Source organism: Phyllobates terribilis, unplaced genomic scaffold (assembly GCF_046119375.1).
Source record: "Phyllobates terribilis strain yellow unplaced genomic scaffold, ASM4611937v1 Scaffold_8__6_contigs__length_399053987, whole genome shotgun sequence".
Classification (NCBI taxonomy): Eukaryota; Metazoa; Chordata; class Amphibia; order Anura; family Dendrobatidae; genus Phyllobates; species Phyllobates terribilis.
In genome coordinates, this window is record NW_027362768.1 from 272,657,150 (window position 1) to 272,674,717 (window position 17,568).

The 17,568-nt window shown below is 46.1% G+C and overlaps 1 protein-coding gene across 4 annotated transcripts in view; it reads right to left on the reverse strand.

Moving 5' to 3' along the window:
• Nucleotides 1-17,568, reverse strand: part of SUN2 (Sad1 and UNC84 domain containing 2) — a 55,381-nt gene that overhangs the window by 21,943 nt on the left and 15,870 nt on the right. For all 4 annotated transcript variants that reach the window (XM_073644242.1, XM_073644241.1, XM_073644240.1 and 1 more), the window contains exons 5-7: nt 13,175-13,315; nt 9,912-9,989; nt 7,319-7,412 (exon numbers count right to left, since the gene is read on the reverse strand). In XM_073644242.1, coding sequence (XP_073500343.1) covers nt 7,319-7,412; nt 9,912-9,989; nt 13,175-13,315 — 313 coding nt within the window. The remainder of the gene's footprint in view (nt 1-7,318; nt 7,413-9,911; nt 9,990-13,174; nt 13,316-17,568) is intronic.

The window sequence follows — 17,568 nt, forward strand, 5'->3', positions numbered from 1 at the left end:
CCTCTCACCTTGCTACTCCTCCGCGTCTCCCTCTACAAACACCCTTCAATGACTTCCAATTCCCCAAGGAATCCAGTTCAAACTACTAACAATGACCTACAAAGCCATCCACCTTTCTCCTCCATATATCTCCGAACTAATCTCCCGATACCTCCCCACATGTAATCTCTGGTCCTCACATGACCTCCTTCTCTCCTCCACACTTATACATTCCTCACCCAATCGCCTCCAAGACTTCTTCGGAGTATCCCTCATCCTCTGGAATTCTAGGACCCAACACGCCCGATTATCCACCACATTCAGAACGTTCCGACGGAACTTGAAGACCCATCTCTTCAAAAAAGATTACAGCCTGCACGGCCCCCGCTGCCACCACTGGAGCTGCTGCAACCCCCCAACCTACTGTCTCCTTGCCCATTATCCTGTACAATGTAAGCCCGCAAGGGAAGGGTTCACTCCTTTCTGTACCATTCTGTCATTGCTAGTTTGCTCATTGTAATTTATATTTTTGTATGTAACCCCTTTTTCACATGTATTCACTATGGAATCAATGGTGCTCTAAAAAGGAGATTTTTGTGTACTCAAAGTAAAATCTCTTTCTCTTAGCCTCTAATTGGGGGACACAGGACATTGGGTTATGCTGCTGTCCACTAGGAGGCGACACTATGCTCATCTGAAAAAAAATAAAGCGTGGCTCCTCCCCTGCAGTATACACCCCCGGGTGGCATTAGCCTGCTCCAGTTTTGTGCAAAAGCAGTAGGAGAAACGTAACATATATAACATAACCATGCCTATAAAAAAAGGCAACTATGTTGGAACTCAAAAGGAAAACCAATATGAGAATTCAACTTAAACGGCCCTGAAGGGCAACAGGGTGGGTGCTGTGTCCCCCAATTAGAGGCTAAGAGAAAGAGGTTATACGGTGAGTACACAAAAATCTCCTTTACTCTGTCGCCTCATTGGGGGACACAGGACCTTGGGACGTCTTAAAGCAGTCCCTGGGTGGGAAGCAATGGACGAATCTTATGTAGACGGTTCCCTAGGATTGGGATACCGCCGCCTGTAAGACACGTCTGCCCAGGCTCGCATCTGCTGAGGACTGGGTATGAATGCTGTAGCGCTTAGTAAACGTGTGTAGGCTGGTCCAGGTGGCTGCCTTACACACTTGTTGTGCCGAGGCCTGGTGGCGAATGGCCCAGGAGGCCCCTACCGCACGTGTAGAATGTGCCTTAATACCTGCTGGAAGAGGAGAATTTTTGAGGCGGTAAGCCTCTTGTATGGTGGATTTAATCCACCTGGCAAGGGTGGCCTTAGAGGCTGGCAGACCCTTGCGACCACCTTCCGGAAGGAGGAAAAGAGAATCAGATTTTCTTAAGGGCGCAGTCCTAGACACATAGATACGCAGTGCCCTGACAAGGTCAAGCGTATTGCAAAGCCTTTTCCACTCTATTAACCGGAGTCGGACAGAGGGACGGTAAGGAAATCTCTTCGCTGAGATGGAAGTTTGACACTACCTTCGGGAGAAAGGATGGAACCGTACGGAGAACTACCTTATCTTGGAAAAAATTCAGGAATGGCTGTCTACAGGAGAGTGCCGTGAGTTCAGACACTCTACGTAGTGAGGTGACTGCCACGAGGAAAAACTACCTTCTGGGATAGAAGACGGAGTGGAACCTCCTTAAGGGGTTCAAAGGGTGCTTCCTGTAGTACTGTGAGCACCAGGTTAAAGTCCCACGTTTCTAGTGGTCGTTTGTAGGGGGGAACCAATCGTGAAACCCCCTGGAGAAAAGTTCTGACTTGCGGTCTGTGAGCAATGCTTTTTTGGAAACGTATAGACAGAGCTGATACCTGGCTTTTAAGGGAGGCCAGAGATAGTCTGGCTTCCAAGCCCGATTGAAGAAAACCTAGTACCCTAGGTAAGGAGTAGGGTAGTGGGGCTTGTTTACAAGAATCGCACCAGGTAAAGAAGGCTTTCCAGGTACGGTAGTAGATCTTGGCAGAAGTTGGTTTTCGTGCTCTGATCATGGTTGCAATGACATCTGGCGGAAGACCTGCCTGTGTTAGCACCCAGGTTTCAATGGCCACGCCGTCAAACTGAGGGCCTCTAAGTTCTGGTGGTAGAACAGGCCTTATGACAGAAGATCCGGGCGGTAGGGAAGACGCTAGGGAAAGTCTGCAATGAGTCGTACGATGTCGGCGTACCATGTACGCCTGGGCCAGTCCGGAGCGACCAGGATGGTTGGGACTCAATCCTGTTTGATATTTCTCACCACTCTGGAAATCAGGCGGAGAGGCGGAAAAATATATAGGAGCTGGAACTGGGTCCAATCCTGAACCAGGGCATCCGCCGCCAGCGCTCGCGGATCGCGCGACCTGGCTATGAAGTTGGAGACTTTGGCATTGAGGTGAGACGCCATTAGGTCCACGTCTGGAGTGCTCCAACGATGGCAGATCTGTTGAAAGACTTCGGGATGGAGGGCCCATTCTCCAGAGTCTATTCCTTGCCGGCTGAGGAAGTCTGCTTCCCAGTTGTCTACACCCGGAATGTGGACTGCGGAGATAATAGAGTCCACTTTCTCTGCCCAGTGGAGAATGTGTGTCACGTCTCGCATCGCTCTGGCACTGCAAGTCCCCCCTTGGTGATTGATAGATGCTACGGCCGTGGCATTGTCCGACTGGACTCTGATGTGGGAGGCTGCCAGTAAGTGCTGGAATGCTCTCAATGCCAGGAGAATGGCACGAATTTCCAGGATGTTGATGGGCAAGGTTGCTTCCGCTGGAGACCACTTGCCTTGTGCCCTGTGGTGAAGATGTACTGCACCCTAACCCGTCAGGCTTGCGTCGGTGGTCAGGATCTTCCATTGACCTGGGAGAAAGGACTTTCCTTTTGTCAGAGAGGACCGGTTGAGCCACCAGTGAAGGGACTTCCTGGCTGACAATGTCAGTTGGAATTTCCTGTCGAGGGAAGAAGGGTTCCTGTCCCATGACCTGAGAATGTCTAGTTGGAGAGGTCTGAGGTGAAGCTGAGCAAATGGAACCGCTTCTATTGCCGCCACCATCCTGCCAAGGACTCATTGCAAATCGGAGAGATCGGGAGGATCTGTTGAGAAGGGTGCGGACTCCTGAGCGCAGAGGTCGTGCCTTGTCTCTGGGAAGAAGTATCAGACCCTTGGAGGTATTGAATAGCATTCCCAGAAATGTCAAGGCCTGGGTTGGGGTTGGTGACGACTTTTGTAAGTTGACTAACCAACCTAGGCGACTCAGGGTGTCGATCGTGATTGAGACACTGATCTCACAGTCCTTGAAGGTGGGAGCCTTGAAGAGGAGATCGTCTAGGTATGGAATTACCACTATGCCTCTGGAGTGTAGGACGTGCATGGTGGTTGCCATGACTTTGGTAAACACTCTGGGAGCTGTGGCGAGTCCGCATGGGAGAGCCACGAATGGTTAGTGGTCCTGATTGATTGTGAACCTGAGAAATCTCTGATGAGCAGGCGCAATCGGTATGTGCAAGTATGCATCTTGTATATCTATGGAGGCGAGGTATTCTTCTTCCATGGATGCTATGATGGAGCGGAGAGATTCCATTCGAAAGTGACGTACTCTTACATACTTGTTGAGATGTTTGAGATCTAGTACGGGCCTTGCTCCGCCTCCTTTCTTGGGGACTACAAATAGATTGGAGTAGAACCCCTGAAAGCGCTCGGCTGTTGGGACAGGAATTATGACTCGTGCTTGAAGGAGCGAGGAGACCGCCAGGAGAAAAGCTCGCGCCTTTTCTGGCGGCTTTGGGGGAACAGATACAAGGAATCTGTTTGGTGGGATGGAGGTGAACTCCATTTTGTATCCTGAAGATATTAGCTCCCTGACCCTCCTGTCTTTTGTAATAGGAAGCCAGGCTTGGTGAAAGAATGAAAGTCGGCCGCCTACGGGTGGAGTTGGTGAGTCAAGATGAGGAGAAATTCTTTGATTTTCCTCTGCGAGACTTTGATTGGCCTGTCTTTGACTGCCAGGGCTTGTCTGACTTGGGTCGATCTTGAGTCTTCCTTGCGTGAGAAGCGTCTGTTAGTTTGTGCTGGCCGAGAGACGGACCAGCCGGAAGAGTTCCGAAAGGACCGGAATCTAGTTTATTAAAGTTGCGTTTGGGCTTTAGTTGGGGGAGAGAGGTGGCGTTGGATATCATTGTGTCCAACTTTCCGCCAAACAGTTGACCTCTGAAATATGGAAGCTGTGTGAGAGACTTCTTTGAGGTTGCATCTGCTTTCCATTCATGTAACCAGAGAATAAGTCGAATAGTGACGGCATGTGATAATGCTACCGCTGCGCATCTTGCGGAATCAAGTGCCGCATGAATTAAGTAATCCGCCACAACTGCTATTTGCACTGCTTGTTGAGACAGTTCAGGGGCAGAGGATTGAAGACTAGATTGTAAATTTCTAGCCCAAGCTGTTATGGCTTTAGATGCCCAAACAGAAGCGAACTCGGGAGCTAGGGATGCTCCTATGATTTCGTAAGTTGAACGTGCCAAACTTTCTACCTGCTGGTCTGCTGCATCTCTGAGGGTTGAGCTATCTGGCAGTAAAAGAAGTGTCTGTGCTGCCAGCCTGGATACTGGTGGGTCCACAGCTGGAGGATCTGTCCACTCTTTGAAGGTTTCCTGAGAAAAAGGGTATCTGGTTTCCACAAGCTTGCGAGTGGCAAGTTTTTTGTTAGGCTGTAAAAATTGCTTTGTAAGAATAGATTTGAATTCTGAGTGATCTAAGAAGAACTTAGCCGGTTTTGGTGGTCCTTCAAATGAAATTTTATCTTGAGGTACATCTGGGGTCGGATCAGAAATGTTCAGTACCCGATGTATGGAGGAGATTATGTCCTCAACTAGTGCTGCATTGCTAGTTGGTGATGGTTCGTCAGTCTCCTTGTCCGAGTCGGAGTCACAAATGCCTTCTGACTCCTGTGTGTCACTGTTGTGTCTGCTAGGCGAATCAGGCTGGGGTATTTCTCTGGCCGGAGAATGGTTAGGAGACATAGTTTTTGTTCCTGTTAGGGGACTGTCTAGATGATTTGGGACTACGGTCTCTGTCTCTGGACAGGGATGACCGTGTGCTGTGTGAAGACGCAGATGAGCGTGACCCGTGGGTACGCTTGCATCCTGACCCTGACCTGGAGGTGCCTGGGTCAGAGTATGGATGGGAGAGACTATTCCTTTGTTGTGTAGGATTCCTAGAAGAAATATGACTTTGCATAGCCTGAAGCAGTTTGTCAGTCATGTTATCCATGGACTTCATAGATTGTGACAATTGAGTGACCCATTCCGGCAAGGCAACAGACTCTGATATGGTAGGGGCTGCTTGGGACTCTGGCACAGTAGTCTGCATACAATCCCTGCAATGCGGATACGTGCTGCCGCTGGGAAGAGCAATGCCACAGGCTGTACAGAAAGCGTAGAAGATGTCCTGCCTGGTTTTCTTAGACTTTGAGCCCGGCATAGTGCACCTGGAGTGGCTATGCAGGGGGCTATCTGTGCAGAGGAGGATATAGAGTATACAGAACTTCACAGCTGAGGGTTAACTCAGGCTGTGAACTTACCCCACCTTTAGTGTGCACCTGTGATAGCGCCAATATAAACCTGGCCCTGTGCCTCCCCGGAGACATGGCTGGCCTGTGTCCTGTATGTAGCGATAATGGCCGCCGTCAGCGTGAAGAAGGTGGGCGTAGCGTTGCAAGGGCGCCAGTTTCCATGGGGATGCGCGCCCTGCAGCACAGCTCCGCCCTCTTTTATGACGTCGGGTAGCGTCAGAAGTGTCTCCTGGGGGCGGAGAGTGGGCGGCGGCTTCGGCTAGGCCGGAGCCGCGGCCTAAATTTAAAATAGTGCCCGAAAAGGGCTCCAGGACGGCGCGGTGGACTGTGTGTGTGTGTGTGTGTGTTATCCCCCCCCCCCGGTTGTGAAGCCAGGATGCAGGATGGCGGTGGGGAACTGATGAAAAGGGGGGCTCTGAAGAGGGTCCCCTTTGGGCGCTGTAGGATAAAGCTGCCGCAGGTGCAGAGCCTGCACCTCCTATGCCATGGCTTTCTGCACCTTCTCCGGCTTGTACAGGAAACTGTGGCTCCTGTATGTGCTGCTGGTCGTCGGCTGCTGTGTGCTGCTGGAAGAGGTTGCAGCTGCTGCCATCCGATCCCTACCTGACGGTGTCTCAACCTAATACCCCCCAGGGAGGGGATTAGGGAGGGTGCCGCTGTCACCTTCAGGGGGCTTTATCCTCTCCTCAACTTCGGACCAAGACGTAAAGAATTGGGGAAGGAGGGGGGGGGGGGGTTCTCAACTTCGGACCTGACCCAAGGGCCGGCGAAGGAGCAGCATGGTGGCAGCGCCATCTCGACTTCAACCGTGCACCACAGACGGTGGCAAAGGAAGGAGCCATGCCAGGGGTCTCTTAAGAGAGGCCCTCTTTTCTTCATCTGTAATCCCGTGGTGGAGCGAGGGACAAGTGAAGGTCTAAAGGTGTGCCTCCTGCTGACACTAAGCAAAAACTGGAGCAGGCTAATGCCGCCTGGGGGTGTATACTGCAGGGGAGGAGCCACGCTTTATCTTTTTCAGATAAGCATAACGTCGCCTCCTAGTGGACAGCAGCATAACCCAAGGTCCTGTGTCCCCCAATGAGGCGACAGAGTAAGTTAATAATAATCACACCGATCACAGCTCAATTCCGACCCAGCCCTAAATAATGACCTCTTCACACGTTACCAAGATGCCCACAAGCCAAATGTCTTTTACAGATGTCAACCAGTCATCTCCAGACTACTGCTGGCTGTTAGATATGGTCTATGTTGATGCTGTAACCCAAAATGATGTACAGAATTAAAAAAAAATATAAAAATATATATATAAAAATATATATATATATATATATATATATATATATATATATATATATATATATATATATATAATCTGCCATTGGAAAATGAAAACAGATTTACACATGTATGGGAACAGATGTTGCTATAGGTATTAAACATTCTGAAATAAAATCCTGTATTATGGGTTACATTCGTATCGCATGGTTAGGGGTGAATAGACAAGTATGATGAAGAGAAAACATTATAGTGCAACATTTTAATGTTACAAAAGATTATGTATATTTCTGTTACTACCATGGGTGAATCATGGCAACCATTTTATTGGGAGAATAGTTGTTATAACCTGCAATTTAGATTAGCCTTCTTGCACGTGTTTGTTAGAGAAAAATAAAAAAATACATACATTTTCTGTAAATTAAAAAATTATGTGCCAACTTTGCATGCATTTTGCTTGCCTAACCTGGTTAAGATAAAGACATCCAGCAGGGAAGCTGAGGTTGTAAGACGATACCATGTAGTACCAATCCACCAGTACAAAAGTCCAAACACACGGCCTGCAAAAGTGAACCATTAAAAAATATTAAATAATTTGAATAAAAAACTGTGAAACATCCAAGATTTTTGGATGCTTATAATCAAAGCTTGCAGCTATCTGTAAACTTCTATCTATCAAGGCACCTGAAAGAAAAACTATCACTTAAAGGGAATCTGTCAACATGTTTTGGCTATTTAATCTGAAAGAAGCATGATGTAGGAGCAAAGACCTCGATTCCAGGGATGTGTCACTTATTACGCTGTGTGTTGTAGTTTCAATACAATCAGTGTTTTATCAGCAGGAGATTAACACTGCCGGACTGGGTCTCACATGCAGGCCAGTCCAGCTAATCAGTGTAACCATGCCAACACCACTAGAACTGCCAATCAGGGGCAGTGGGCAGGGTTATACACAGATGAGCATTCATAGCATTGCTAGAGCTGCAGGAGAAAAAAGTGTTTCTGTTAAAACTGCACCAAGAAGACCAGTAAGCGATGCATCACGGGAATCAGGATCTCTGCACCTACATTAAGCTGCTCTCAGGTTACATAGCAAAAACATACTGACATATTTACTTTAATCAACAGTCTTTATCCTCAATTGTGCATTTAACCCCCTACCGATATATAATGTACTGTCACGTCATATACCAGCTCTGACTTTGATGCATGCTCAGGAACGGAGAAAAAAGTTGTTAAAAAATATATATATATATGCTCTACCATTGTTATTTCATGGGGAATATAAACAGTAATTAAAACAGACATCAGGAACGTTGACATATCCTCACTAAGCAAACTAGACGGCAATCTTTATTGGTGTAAGGTCAGTGTAACAAGCGCTTTGGTGTAAAGATGAAAACGATAGAAGGTCAAAATAGTAAGCCTTTGCTAATGCGATGAAACGTCAATTATTTTCTTAGGAAAAAAAGATTCTAGTTCCATTGCAGCTACAAAAGTTTTAAATATAGCTTATTTTAATACAATTTTATTTAGAATTTTAGTTGCCATGTATTCCTGGAAATATAGTGTCTCTATCGTTTTCTTCTTTGCTGGACCTGAAATTTGTAATGGAGAAGCACAGGGAGCAAAGTGGGCGCAACAGTTTCTAAGTAAAGCATGCTACAGCCAAAGAATCTTGTACACAGCTCAGATTGAATAGAAAAGTAGCCATGTAAGAAACTCGGTGTGCATTGTAGTTATTTTTTGCAACTGTACGCCCAGAATGATCCTTATGCCTCTCCATATGCGATCTCAGAATGGGCTGGAGACTAAAATGTTAGGGACATTTGAAACTTTAATAGAAACTAAACAGCCCATTCAATGCTCGGGTAGACATGTTGTTTATTGACAGCTGCAGTAATAAGCCATTATATGGATTGTCCACTACTATGACTTTGGCTAGGTAATCAATAATAAATCGATGAGGGTCCTACAGCCAAGACCCCCAAATGATCATCTGTTAAAATGCTGCAGAAGCAACCAGATCTAAAAGGTGTATTGAGAGGAACACCGCATCTCTGTACACCAGGTAGTGGCCGCTTCCAGGTGCTGCAGATCAACTCCTATTTATTTGAGCAGTAGGGGTGTTGGGTGTCAGACCATTGATTTGCTATTAATGACTTATCCTAATATTGTAGTAGTGTTAGGCTATGTGCCCACGATGCAGAAATGCTCAGAATTCTTTCCTGAGCCTTTCTACATCTCCCTGGCAGAAAAAAACGCATGCGGATTGTACATGCGTTTTTCCTGCCAGGGACATTCGGATGTGAAGCGTTCTTCACATGCATTTCCGCATGCAGGTTGACAAGCGCTTTTTGCATCACTTGGAAAGTGCTTGTCAACTTGGTCACACTATATAAATCCATGCAAAAGACATGGATTTATATAGTGTGACCGTAAAGAATGGTAAAAAATAAAAACATAAATCTATACTTACCTTCTGATGGCCCCCGGAGTCTTGCTCCGCTCCGTCCTGGCTGCCGGCAGATCGCGGTGCACAACACTGAAGGACCTGCCGTCACATGACTAACGTCAGCACAGGTCCTTCAGTCCACTGCGAGTTGCCGGCAAGTGAAGACAAGCACAGCGGGGGCCGTCAGAAGGTAAATATAACATTTATTTTATTCTTTTTTTACAGTTTTCTATGGTACCCGGGTCTGGAGGAGAGTCTCCTGTCCTCTAGACCGGGGTACCATCCGCACATTGAAACGCATGGAATCCGCATGTACAGATCCAGTGATGCGGATTCCATGAGTTCCAATGAAAGTCAATGGCGGCGAAAAAGCAGCGCTTCCGCAAAATAATTGGTAGTGCTGCATTTTTTTCCACAATGATAACCAGCAGTGGAAGTTTCCGCAGCATGTGCACAGCACATGCGGATTATCATTGGGGTACATGGCAGGCCTTCTACCATGCGTTTTTTAAGCGTTTCTGCCGCTGCGGAAACGCTTAAAAAACGCATCGTGGGCACACAGACTTAAACCCCTTTAATATCACTGTTCAGAAAGTGTCTCTACCTGGATAGGAAAACAACTGCTGCATCCATTTTCTCCACTGAGAGAAGGCAGTGTGACCTTTCTGGGGATGAGAATGACCTAGAGGAAGAGATAAGATTGTCATTGCCATAGGACTGCTAGAAACTTATAACAAGCTGAACTAATATTTTAAGTAACTATAATTATTATTATATTAATATAAAATATATATTTTTTTTTACTAGTGGTAGCACAGAGGATGTACTGCTTCATAATTTGTGGGACCTGTCGTCTCAGATCGCCACCGAATAGTAAAATAAAGAGTCCGCAGTGCTGGCTTAGCGCTGCATTCTAGGAATATGCCATGACTTTATTAGCCTCAAGAAAAAAAAATAAAACTTCAGTGTTCTTAGATTCTCATCTGGAGCTTTTTCCCACAACGCTCAGCTATTTGTGCTCTAGTCCTTTAATTTCTAGTTCACTAACAGGAAATTGCTAATTTGCCATGTTACAGACAGGGGAGCTGTAGTCCTTTGTGATTTCACATAGCTCTCACACCTTAGACACAGCTTGTCTTGAAAGTGCAGATGCTAACGAATTAACAAGACTTCAGTTAGGTCTCAAAGTGAAATAAAACAGGGTTGGGTTAGATTGGAACAGTTAGGATAACATCTGCGTGACAAATCAGGGATGTTCATGGGCGGAGCCGATTTTTTGCCGTGAACAAGCCGGATCCCCGAACATGAACCTGAAATGCCGAACAAATTCGCTCAACACTACTCTACATCATAAACAAAGGGCTTGGTGTCAGCGACACCTAATACCACAAACCCTAATCCCATTAACCCTAATTCCCATTCATGTAATTTCTGGGGCAGCTGAGAACTGCTATTTTTAGCCTAGGAAGGTCAACATGTTCCCTGGGTATTAATAACAGCTCACAGCTGTTTCATAAGCTGCTACGTCGCCACGATCAGCAACTAGCAGCGCTTTGGACACTGTTCTAATGCAGTATTTGTTTTGTCAGTACATGCGAATCCACCGCATATAATGACATTTCAATCGGTCAAAATCTGCAGCGGAGACTAGCGTTTCCTTTACAGAAATTGACATGCTGCAGGCGAGTTTGGGTACGTGCCCATGATCAGGATATGCTGTGGGTTTGATGCGGCTCATTTATGCAGCGTCAAACCCGCAGCGGGCAGATGTTACAGCATAGTGGATGGTATTTCTAGAAATTCTATGTCCACTATGCGTGCATCGGAGGCTGCAGATCACCGCCGGACAAAGACATGCGGCGTGTCTTTCAGGACTGCAACATGTCAAATTCACTTGCGTAGTCACTAGTCTCCGCAACAGAAATTCGACCACTAGTGTTGAATGTGGTAAATCCGCATGGTTCAGTGAACCATTTCCAAACGGAAAAACCGCCGCAAAAACGCAGTGTGCACATAGCCTTAAAAGGGTGTTCTCAAGTTTATAACATCAGATAGCACTCGGCTATGTTATATGCCGGTGTAAGCGAGGCTTAAACTTGAGAACACATTAAAAAAATAAAAATTATTTTTAATGTTAGGATTCTTATGTATTAAATTTCTGAGCTGTGTACACGGTATGAGTCTTGCATTTGGTGTTTACAACTGGAGAAAGCTCTGTGTAAATTCATCAAAGTACACCATTCACCTGACAATATCCACGAATGTCCATTTGGCCTCCGGCAGGCTGATATACTTTGGCATAACTTTGTTGCTATTGCATGGCAAAAGTGCATCAGACTGCAATGCAGTGGCCCACCACATTAAATGTCTACAGTAGTATAAGGGTGACGTATACAGTTTCCTACAGAGGGGCATACGCTGAAAACATGCATTAAAGAAACAAAGCCTTAGTACATTAAAATAATATATAATGAATCTACAACTGTATGCACATGATAAGTATTTCCTGCAGCCATCTGCACCAAATACATGTCTTTTTGTAGGAAAATAAGTACATTTTTGCCACATTTTACACATGTTTTTCCAATGCATGGGAATGGGTGAAAAATGCTGCAAAAATGCTGAAAGAGTTGACATGCTACAGATGTGAAACTGCTCCAAATCTGCAAGGAAAAAATAAGCAGTGTGTGCATGAGACTTCAGGAATCTCGTTCTCTTTGCTGGTACTAGGAAATGCTTTCGTTTTATGGAGCAGCCGATTGAGGTTGGAGAGAAGTTTGGAGGTCCACGAAGCAGCTGGAAATCTATAGCTAGCTTTACATTATTATTTGAACACCAAATATAAAATATATCTTATCTATAATATCTACTGCAGCGGCATAATCTACATTTATTATGCAATAGAATTACTTCCTAGCAGTTTCCTAGAATAATGATTTTATGAGTAAGAGAAGAATAATGATTTGTAACAATGTGTTTTATTTAATTTGGAATTATTCAATATTCTGATCGTAATTTATTAAAAAGGAACCGAACGGCTGATACATACTGCCACAACCACGGACAGATTTTATCAGACCATGGCTGTATGGTCTCAGACAGGTATGTTTAACTCTGAAACGAAGTGGGGTTTCAGAGAAAGACGCACTTTAAATTCCGCCGGGAACTGAGCCACTCAGGAGTCTAGTCGGACAGGTGGGTCCTCAGGGGTTTCTCCCCAGCTGTTCCCCTGGAGTGATGGGTCTCTCCCTGTGTGTATAGAGAGACCTGTCAGTCACTGGCAGCGGGTGGGGAGAAGCCACCAGTGACCACCATTTCCACTGGTCTCCTGTGTGGCGCAGTCCCGACGGCTTGTAAAATATGCTTTTCTCTGACAGCCCGCAGCGTTTCAGAATTTAACATAAATGGTTGAAGTCATACAGCCAGTGTCTGATACATGCTACCCGTGGTTCAGGCAGTATACATCCATTTTCAGGTTCCCTTTAAAAGGTCAACAAGAACCTATCAGCTCTTCTAATGCGTTTGTTTGAGTAAATACTTGGATTCCCCATAAAACAGTAATTTTGGAGCATCTTCCTTTAAAATTTGGCTGTGTGTCCTTTCCTCTTGGAAATGTAAAATTCAATTGAAAACTGGGTGCTACAAGTTTTCCTAAAAGATCTGACATGGGCAACAGCAAGCTATCAGTTATTTCACAATTTTTAGAGAAAGATAAAAGAGCAACAATACAATCCAGCGATCCTCCAGAAATGTTATTTCACGGGGAATACATGTATTTACTAAAGAAATCACATCATTGGAAAGGTTAGGTTCTTTTTATTTACAACTCTATGCAAGAATAAAATGGGGAAAAAAAGAAGTCCTCACTGGTGTAGTCCTCCTCTGAGGAATATCCAGAAGATGAGGTAGATTTGTCGTACGTCGGCTGCATTTCAGAGAAGCCATTCTTGTTGTTGCTATTATACGAAGTATCAGTTCCCAGTCTTTTACGTACCAAATCACTTTCTCCTGCAAGACAGATTCATCATTACTGGTGGAAATACTCCTTCATATGTTTAAAGACACTTAACCTAAACATATCATACTATTTGCTGTGTTATAACAGTTACTGGTTAAAGGCATTGTCCAGGTTTGGGATGAATATCTGAAGTTCCTCTATGTGACTGTAGACTTGTGAATCTTTACAGAGTGTGCACCGCATGCCAACGATATTCTTAGGTACTGGCAGTGAGAGCGGGAGGTCAAGTGACTGCAAGTTAGCGATTTGCATATATGCAGTCACATGCCGACTAGACATGCGTAAGCTTGCGCAATTCATTTGTATTGAATGAGGCCGCGCACGTCTAGTCTAAATGTGGCCGGAAGTATGCAAATCACATACTTGCAGTCACTTGACTAACTGCTCTTCCTGCTGACACCAGAGAATCCTCACAGCGTGCATGTTGTAAGAATCCAGAATTCTGCAGTCATATAGAGTGTCCAGATTTGGGATGAAAATATGCAGTCAAGTTCTTTAAGCAAAACTATCAGGCTGGTAAGAAGATGACCCCAATGGTTCAGCATTGATTTTACCTAAAAGTCTGGCTTAAAAAGAAAAGGAGTGCTTTTTAAATCAGAGCAGTCTTTAAAAGGGGTATTCTCAAATTGTCTATTGAGCAGCTCAGAGCTCTGCAGTCTCCTCACTTTCTGTTTGCTGGGAGGTGGGGCATTCCTCCTTGAGTTACAGTTCTGGTCAGGAGCGCCATCTTATTACAACACATTAATGGTCTGTCAGTATGAGTGTACACTGTTAGCATTGTATTTACATATAGAGATAACAGTGTATTTGAATAAGCAAGTGGCTCAAAAAAAAAGCTGCAATTATGAGAACTGCTCTGGAAACTGCCAATGCTGGGTGTCTGAGGATTGTGATTATGCAGGACTGATAAGAGCCTGGAGCTGAGAGGGAGAGGCAAGGAGGTCAACAGAAATCAATGGACTAGAGAGAGAGCTGACTGGTATGTTAGGAGGTAACTCCTCTCCTGGAATGCAACTACTGCGTACACTGGGCCAGGCACTGAGCCACACTTTGGTGGCCGAGCACCTTGGAAAAGGCTGTAAACTACGTAAGATAAAAGATCTCACATCAGCAGAATGACAGCAGATAGAAAAAAGCAAGTAAATTGCAAACTTTTTTATTTTCATGCTGTCTAACTAAAGCCATTTAAGAACATTAAAATACCTCTTTAATGAAGCCAAGCAGTACAGAGAAGGCTCTGTGCAGGAAGTATGCGTATTTTGACAAAAACAGACAATGCAGATTGTCTAAAAGGAAGGCTTTCAAGCAGATGGGATTATAGCTAAAATCAAGTACAAGAGTTTAACTGCAAAGTACTATCACTTTATATTGAGATGCATAATCACAAGGACTGCATTACACAAGTTTTACATAATGAAATTACACAATAGAGCTTGTTACATATCTTAATGCCAGATTTTATCCTTTGCCAAAGTAAAAAAAAAAAAAAAAAAAACAGAGGCAGCAATCAGCAACGTCAAGCTTATAATAAACTTTTTTTTATATATAAATTGTACTTTCAACCTAGAATACTAACTATAATACCAATTGCAAAGCAGAGAGCGCTTGCTAAAAAAAACAAAACACACACACCTCACTTATGTATATATAAAAGCAAAAAGTTGTATTCAATTACAATATATATAAATTATAAAAAGTAGAAGTAGTGGAGTCAAACCATGGCAGAAAAAGTCAGATATGAGGGTACTCACATCTCATTGCATATGTATACAATGTCTCATTAGCAACAAATAGTAATGATCACATTTATGCTATGTTCACACACGTTGGGTTTTGCAGCGTATTTTGCTGCAGATTTTTATGCAAATTTTCAGCTGCGTTTTGCAGTACCAGCAAGGTGTATGAGAAACCAGAATTCTCTATTCACACATCTTTTTTTGCTGCGTATTTTGTGACTTGGTTGTTGTGTTTTTGGAAAATAGAGCATGTCACTTCTTTCAGCGTTTTTGCTGTGTATTTGCAGCGGTTTTTCACCCATTGGAAGTAATGGGTGGTCAAAAAAAAAAAAAAAACGCACAAAAACCTGCATTTTTAACGCAGCTGTTTTCCTGCCAGAGAAAAGTTAGCAGCAGAAAAAAAACACAACTTGTGTGAACATAGCCAAAGAAGTGACATGCTCTATTTTCCAAAAACACAACCAAGTCACAAAATACACAGAAAAAGAAAAAGATGTGTGAATAGAGAATTCTGGTTTCTCATAGACTTTACTGGTACTGCAAAACGCAGCAGAAAATTTGTATAAAAATCTGCAGCAAAATACGCTGCAAACCCAACGTGTGTGAACATAGTCTTAAGGTCCCATGGTACATGTATAAGTTGTTAAATTCTCTAAGGCCACGTGCACACATTCAGTATTTGGTCAATATTTTATATCAGTATTTGTAAGCCAAAATCAGGATTAGAAACATCAGAGTGAAAGTATAATAGAAACACCTCACCACTTCTGTATTTATCACCCACTCCTGGTTTTGGCTTACAAATACTGAATGTGTGAACATGGTCTAATAACAAGGACCAATGAATGAAGGAGCTCATGCATCCGGCTAAACAAACATGTAAACGGTAAAGAGCTGACATACAGAGGAGTACAATTAGTACATCAGTGTGTGTAAATAGTAGCACACCAAATGAATCAAGATAAGATCAATCAACCTACCTGTCTTCTAGTGAACTGGACCATGCAATCACCACACTTGCCATATCAGAATTTAAGGGAACCTGGATGTCAGTTGGAGCGTGTAAACTGCCCCCAGGTTGTTGTTACTGATGCAATATGCATCACTAACATGCTTTTTGCATTAAAATCGGTGCTGTAATCTTTTGTAAAAATCACTTTATGTATTTATATCTTACTTGCTAGTTTAATCATAGGGGTGTTCCTTTCCTTATTTAGTCCGGCTTGTCCCGCCCACTAGATTTGAATTGCCCCCAGTGTGCGCCAAAGTCACATGAATAAGCTTGATGTGGTCACGCTGATGCGGTGACCCACGCTTGCGCAATGTGTATTGACCGGCCGCGCGTTCGCAGTGATGATCGGCCCCAGCGTGTGCACGTGAGCCGATCACCACCGCACACGCGCTGGGGCCCAATCACCACCGCACACGCGCTGGGGCCCAATCACCACCGCACACGCGCTGGGGCCCAATCACCACCGCACACGCGCTGGGGCCCAATCACCACCGCACACGCGCTGGGGCCCAATCACCACCGCACACGCGCTGGGGCCCAATCACCACCGCACACGCGCTGGGGCCCAATCACCACCGCACACGCGCTGGGGCCCAATCACCACCGCACACGCGCTGGGGCCCAATCACCACCGCACACGCGCTGGGGCCCAATCACCACCGCACACGCGCTGGGGCCCAATCACCACCGCACACGCGCTGGGGCCCAATCACCACCGCACACGCGCTGGGGCCCAATCACCACCGCACACGCGCTGGGGCCCAATCACCACCGCACACGCGCTGGGGCCCAATCACCACCGCACACGCGCTGGGGCCCAATCACCACCGCACACGCGCTGGGGCCCAATCACCACCGCACACGCGCTGGGGCCCAATCACCACCGCACACGCGCTGGGGCCCAATCACCACCGCACACGCGCTGGGGCCCAATCACCACCGCACACGCGCTGGGGCCCAATCACCACCGCACACGCGCTGGGGCCCAATCACCACCGCACACGCGCTGGGGCCCAATCACCACCGCACACGCGCTGGGGCCCAATCACCACCGCACACGCGCTGGGGCCCAATCACCACCGCACACGCGCTGGGGCCCAATCACCACCGCACACGCGCTGGGGCCCAATCACCACCGCACACGCGCTGGGGCCCAATCACCACCGCACACGCGCTGGGGCCCAATCACCACCGCACACGCGCTGGGGCCCAATCACCACCGCACACGCGCTGGGGCCCAATCACCACCGCACACGCGCTGGGGCCCAATCACCACCGCACACGCGCTGGGGCCCAATCACCACCGCACACGCGCTGGGGCCCAATCACCACCGCACACGCGCTGGGGCCCAATCACCACCGCACACGCGCTGGGGCCCAATCACCACCGCACACGCGCTGGGGCCCAATCACCACCGCACACGCGCTGGGGCCCAATCACCACCGCACACGCGCTGGGGCCCAATCACCACCGCACACGCGCTGGGGCCCAATC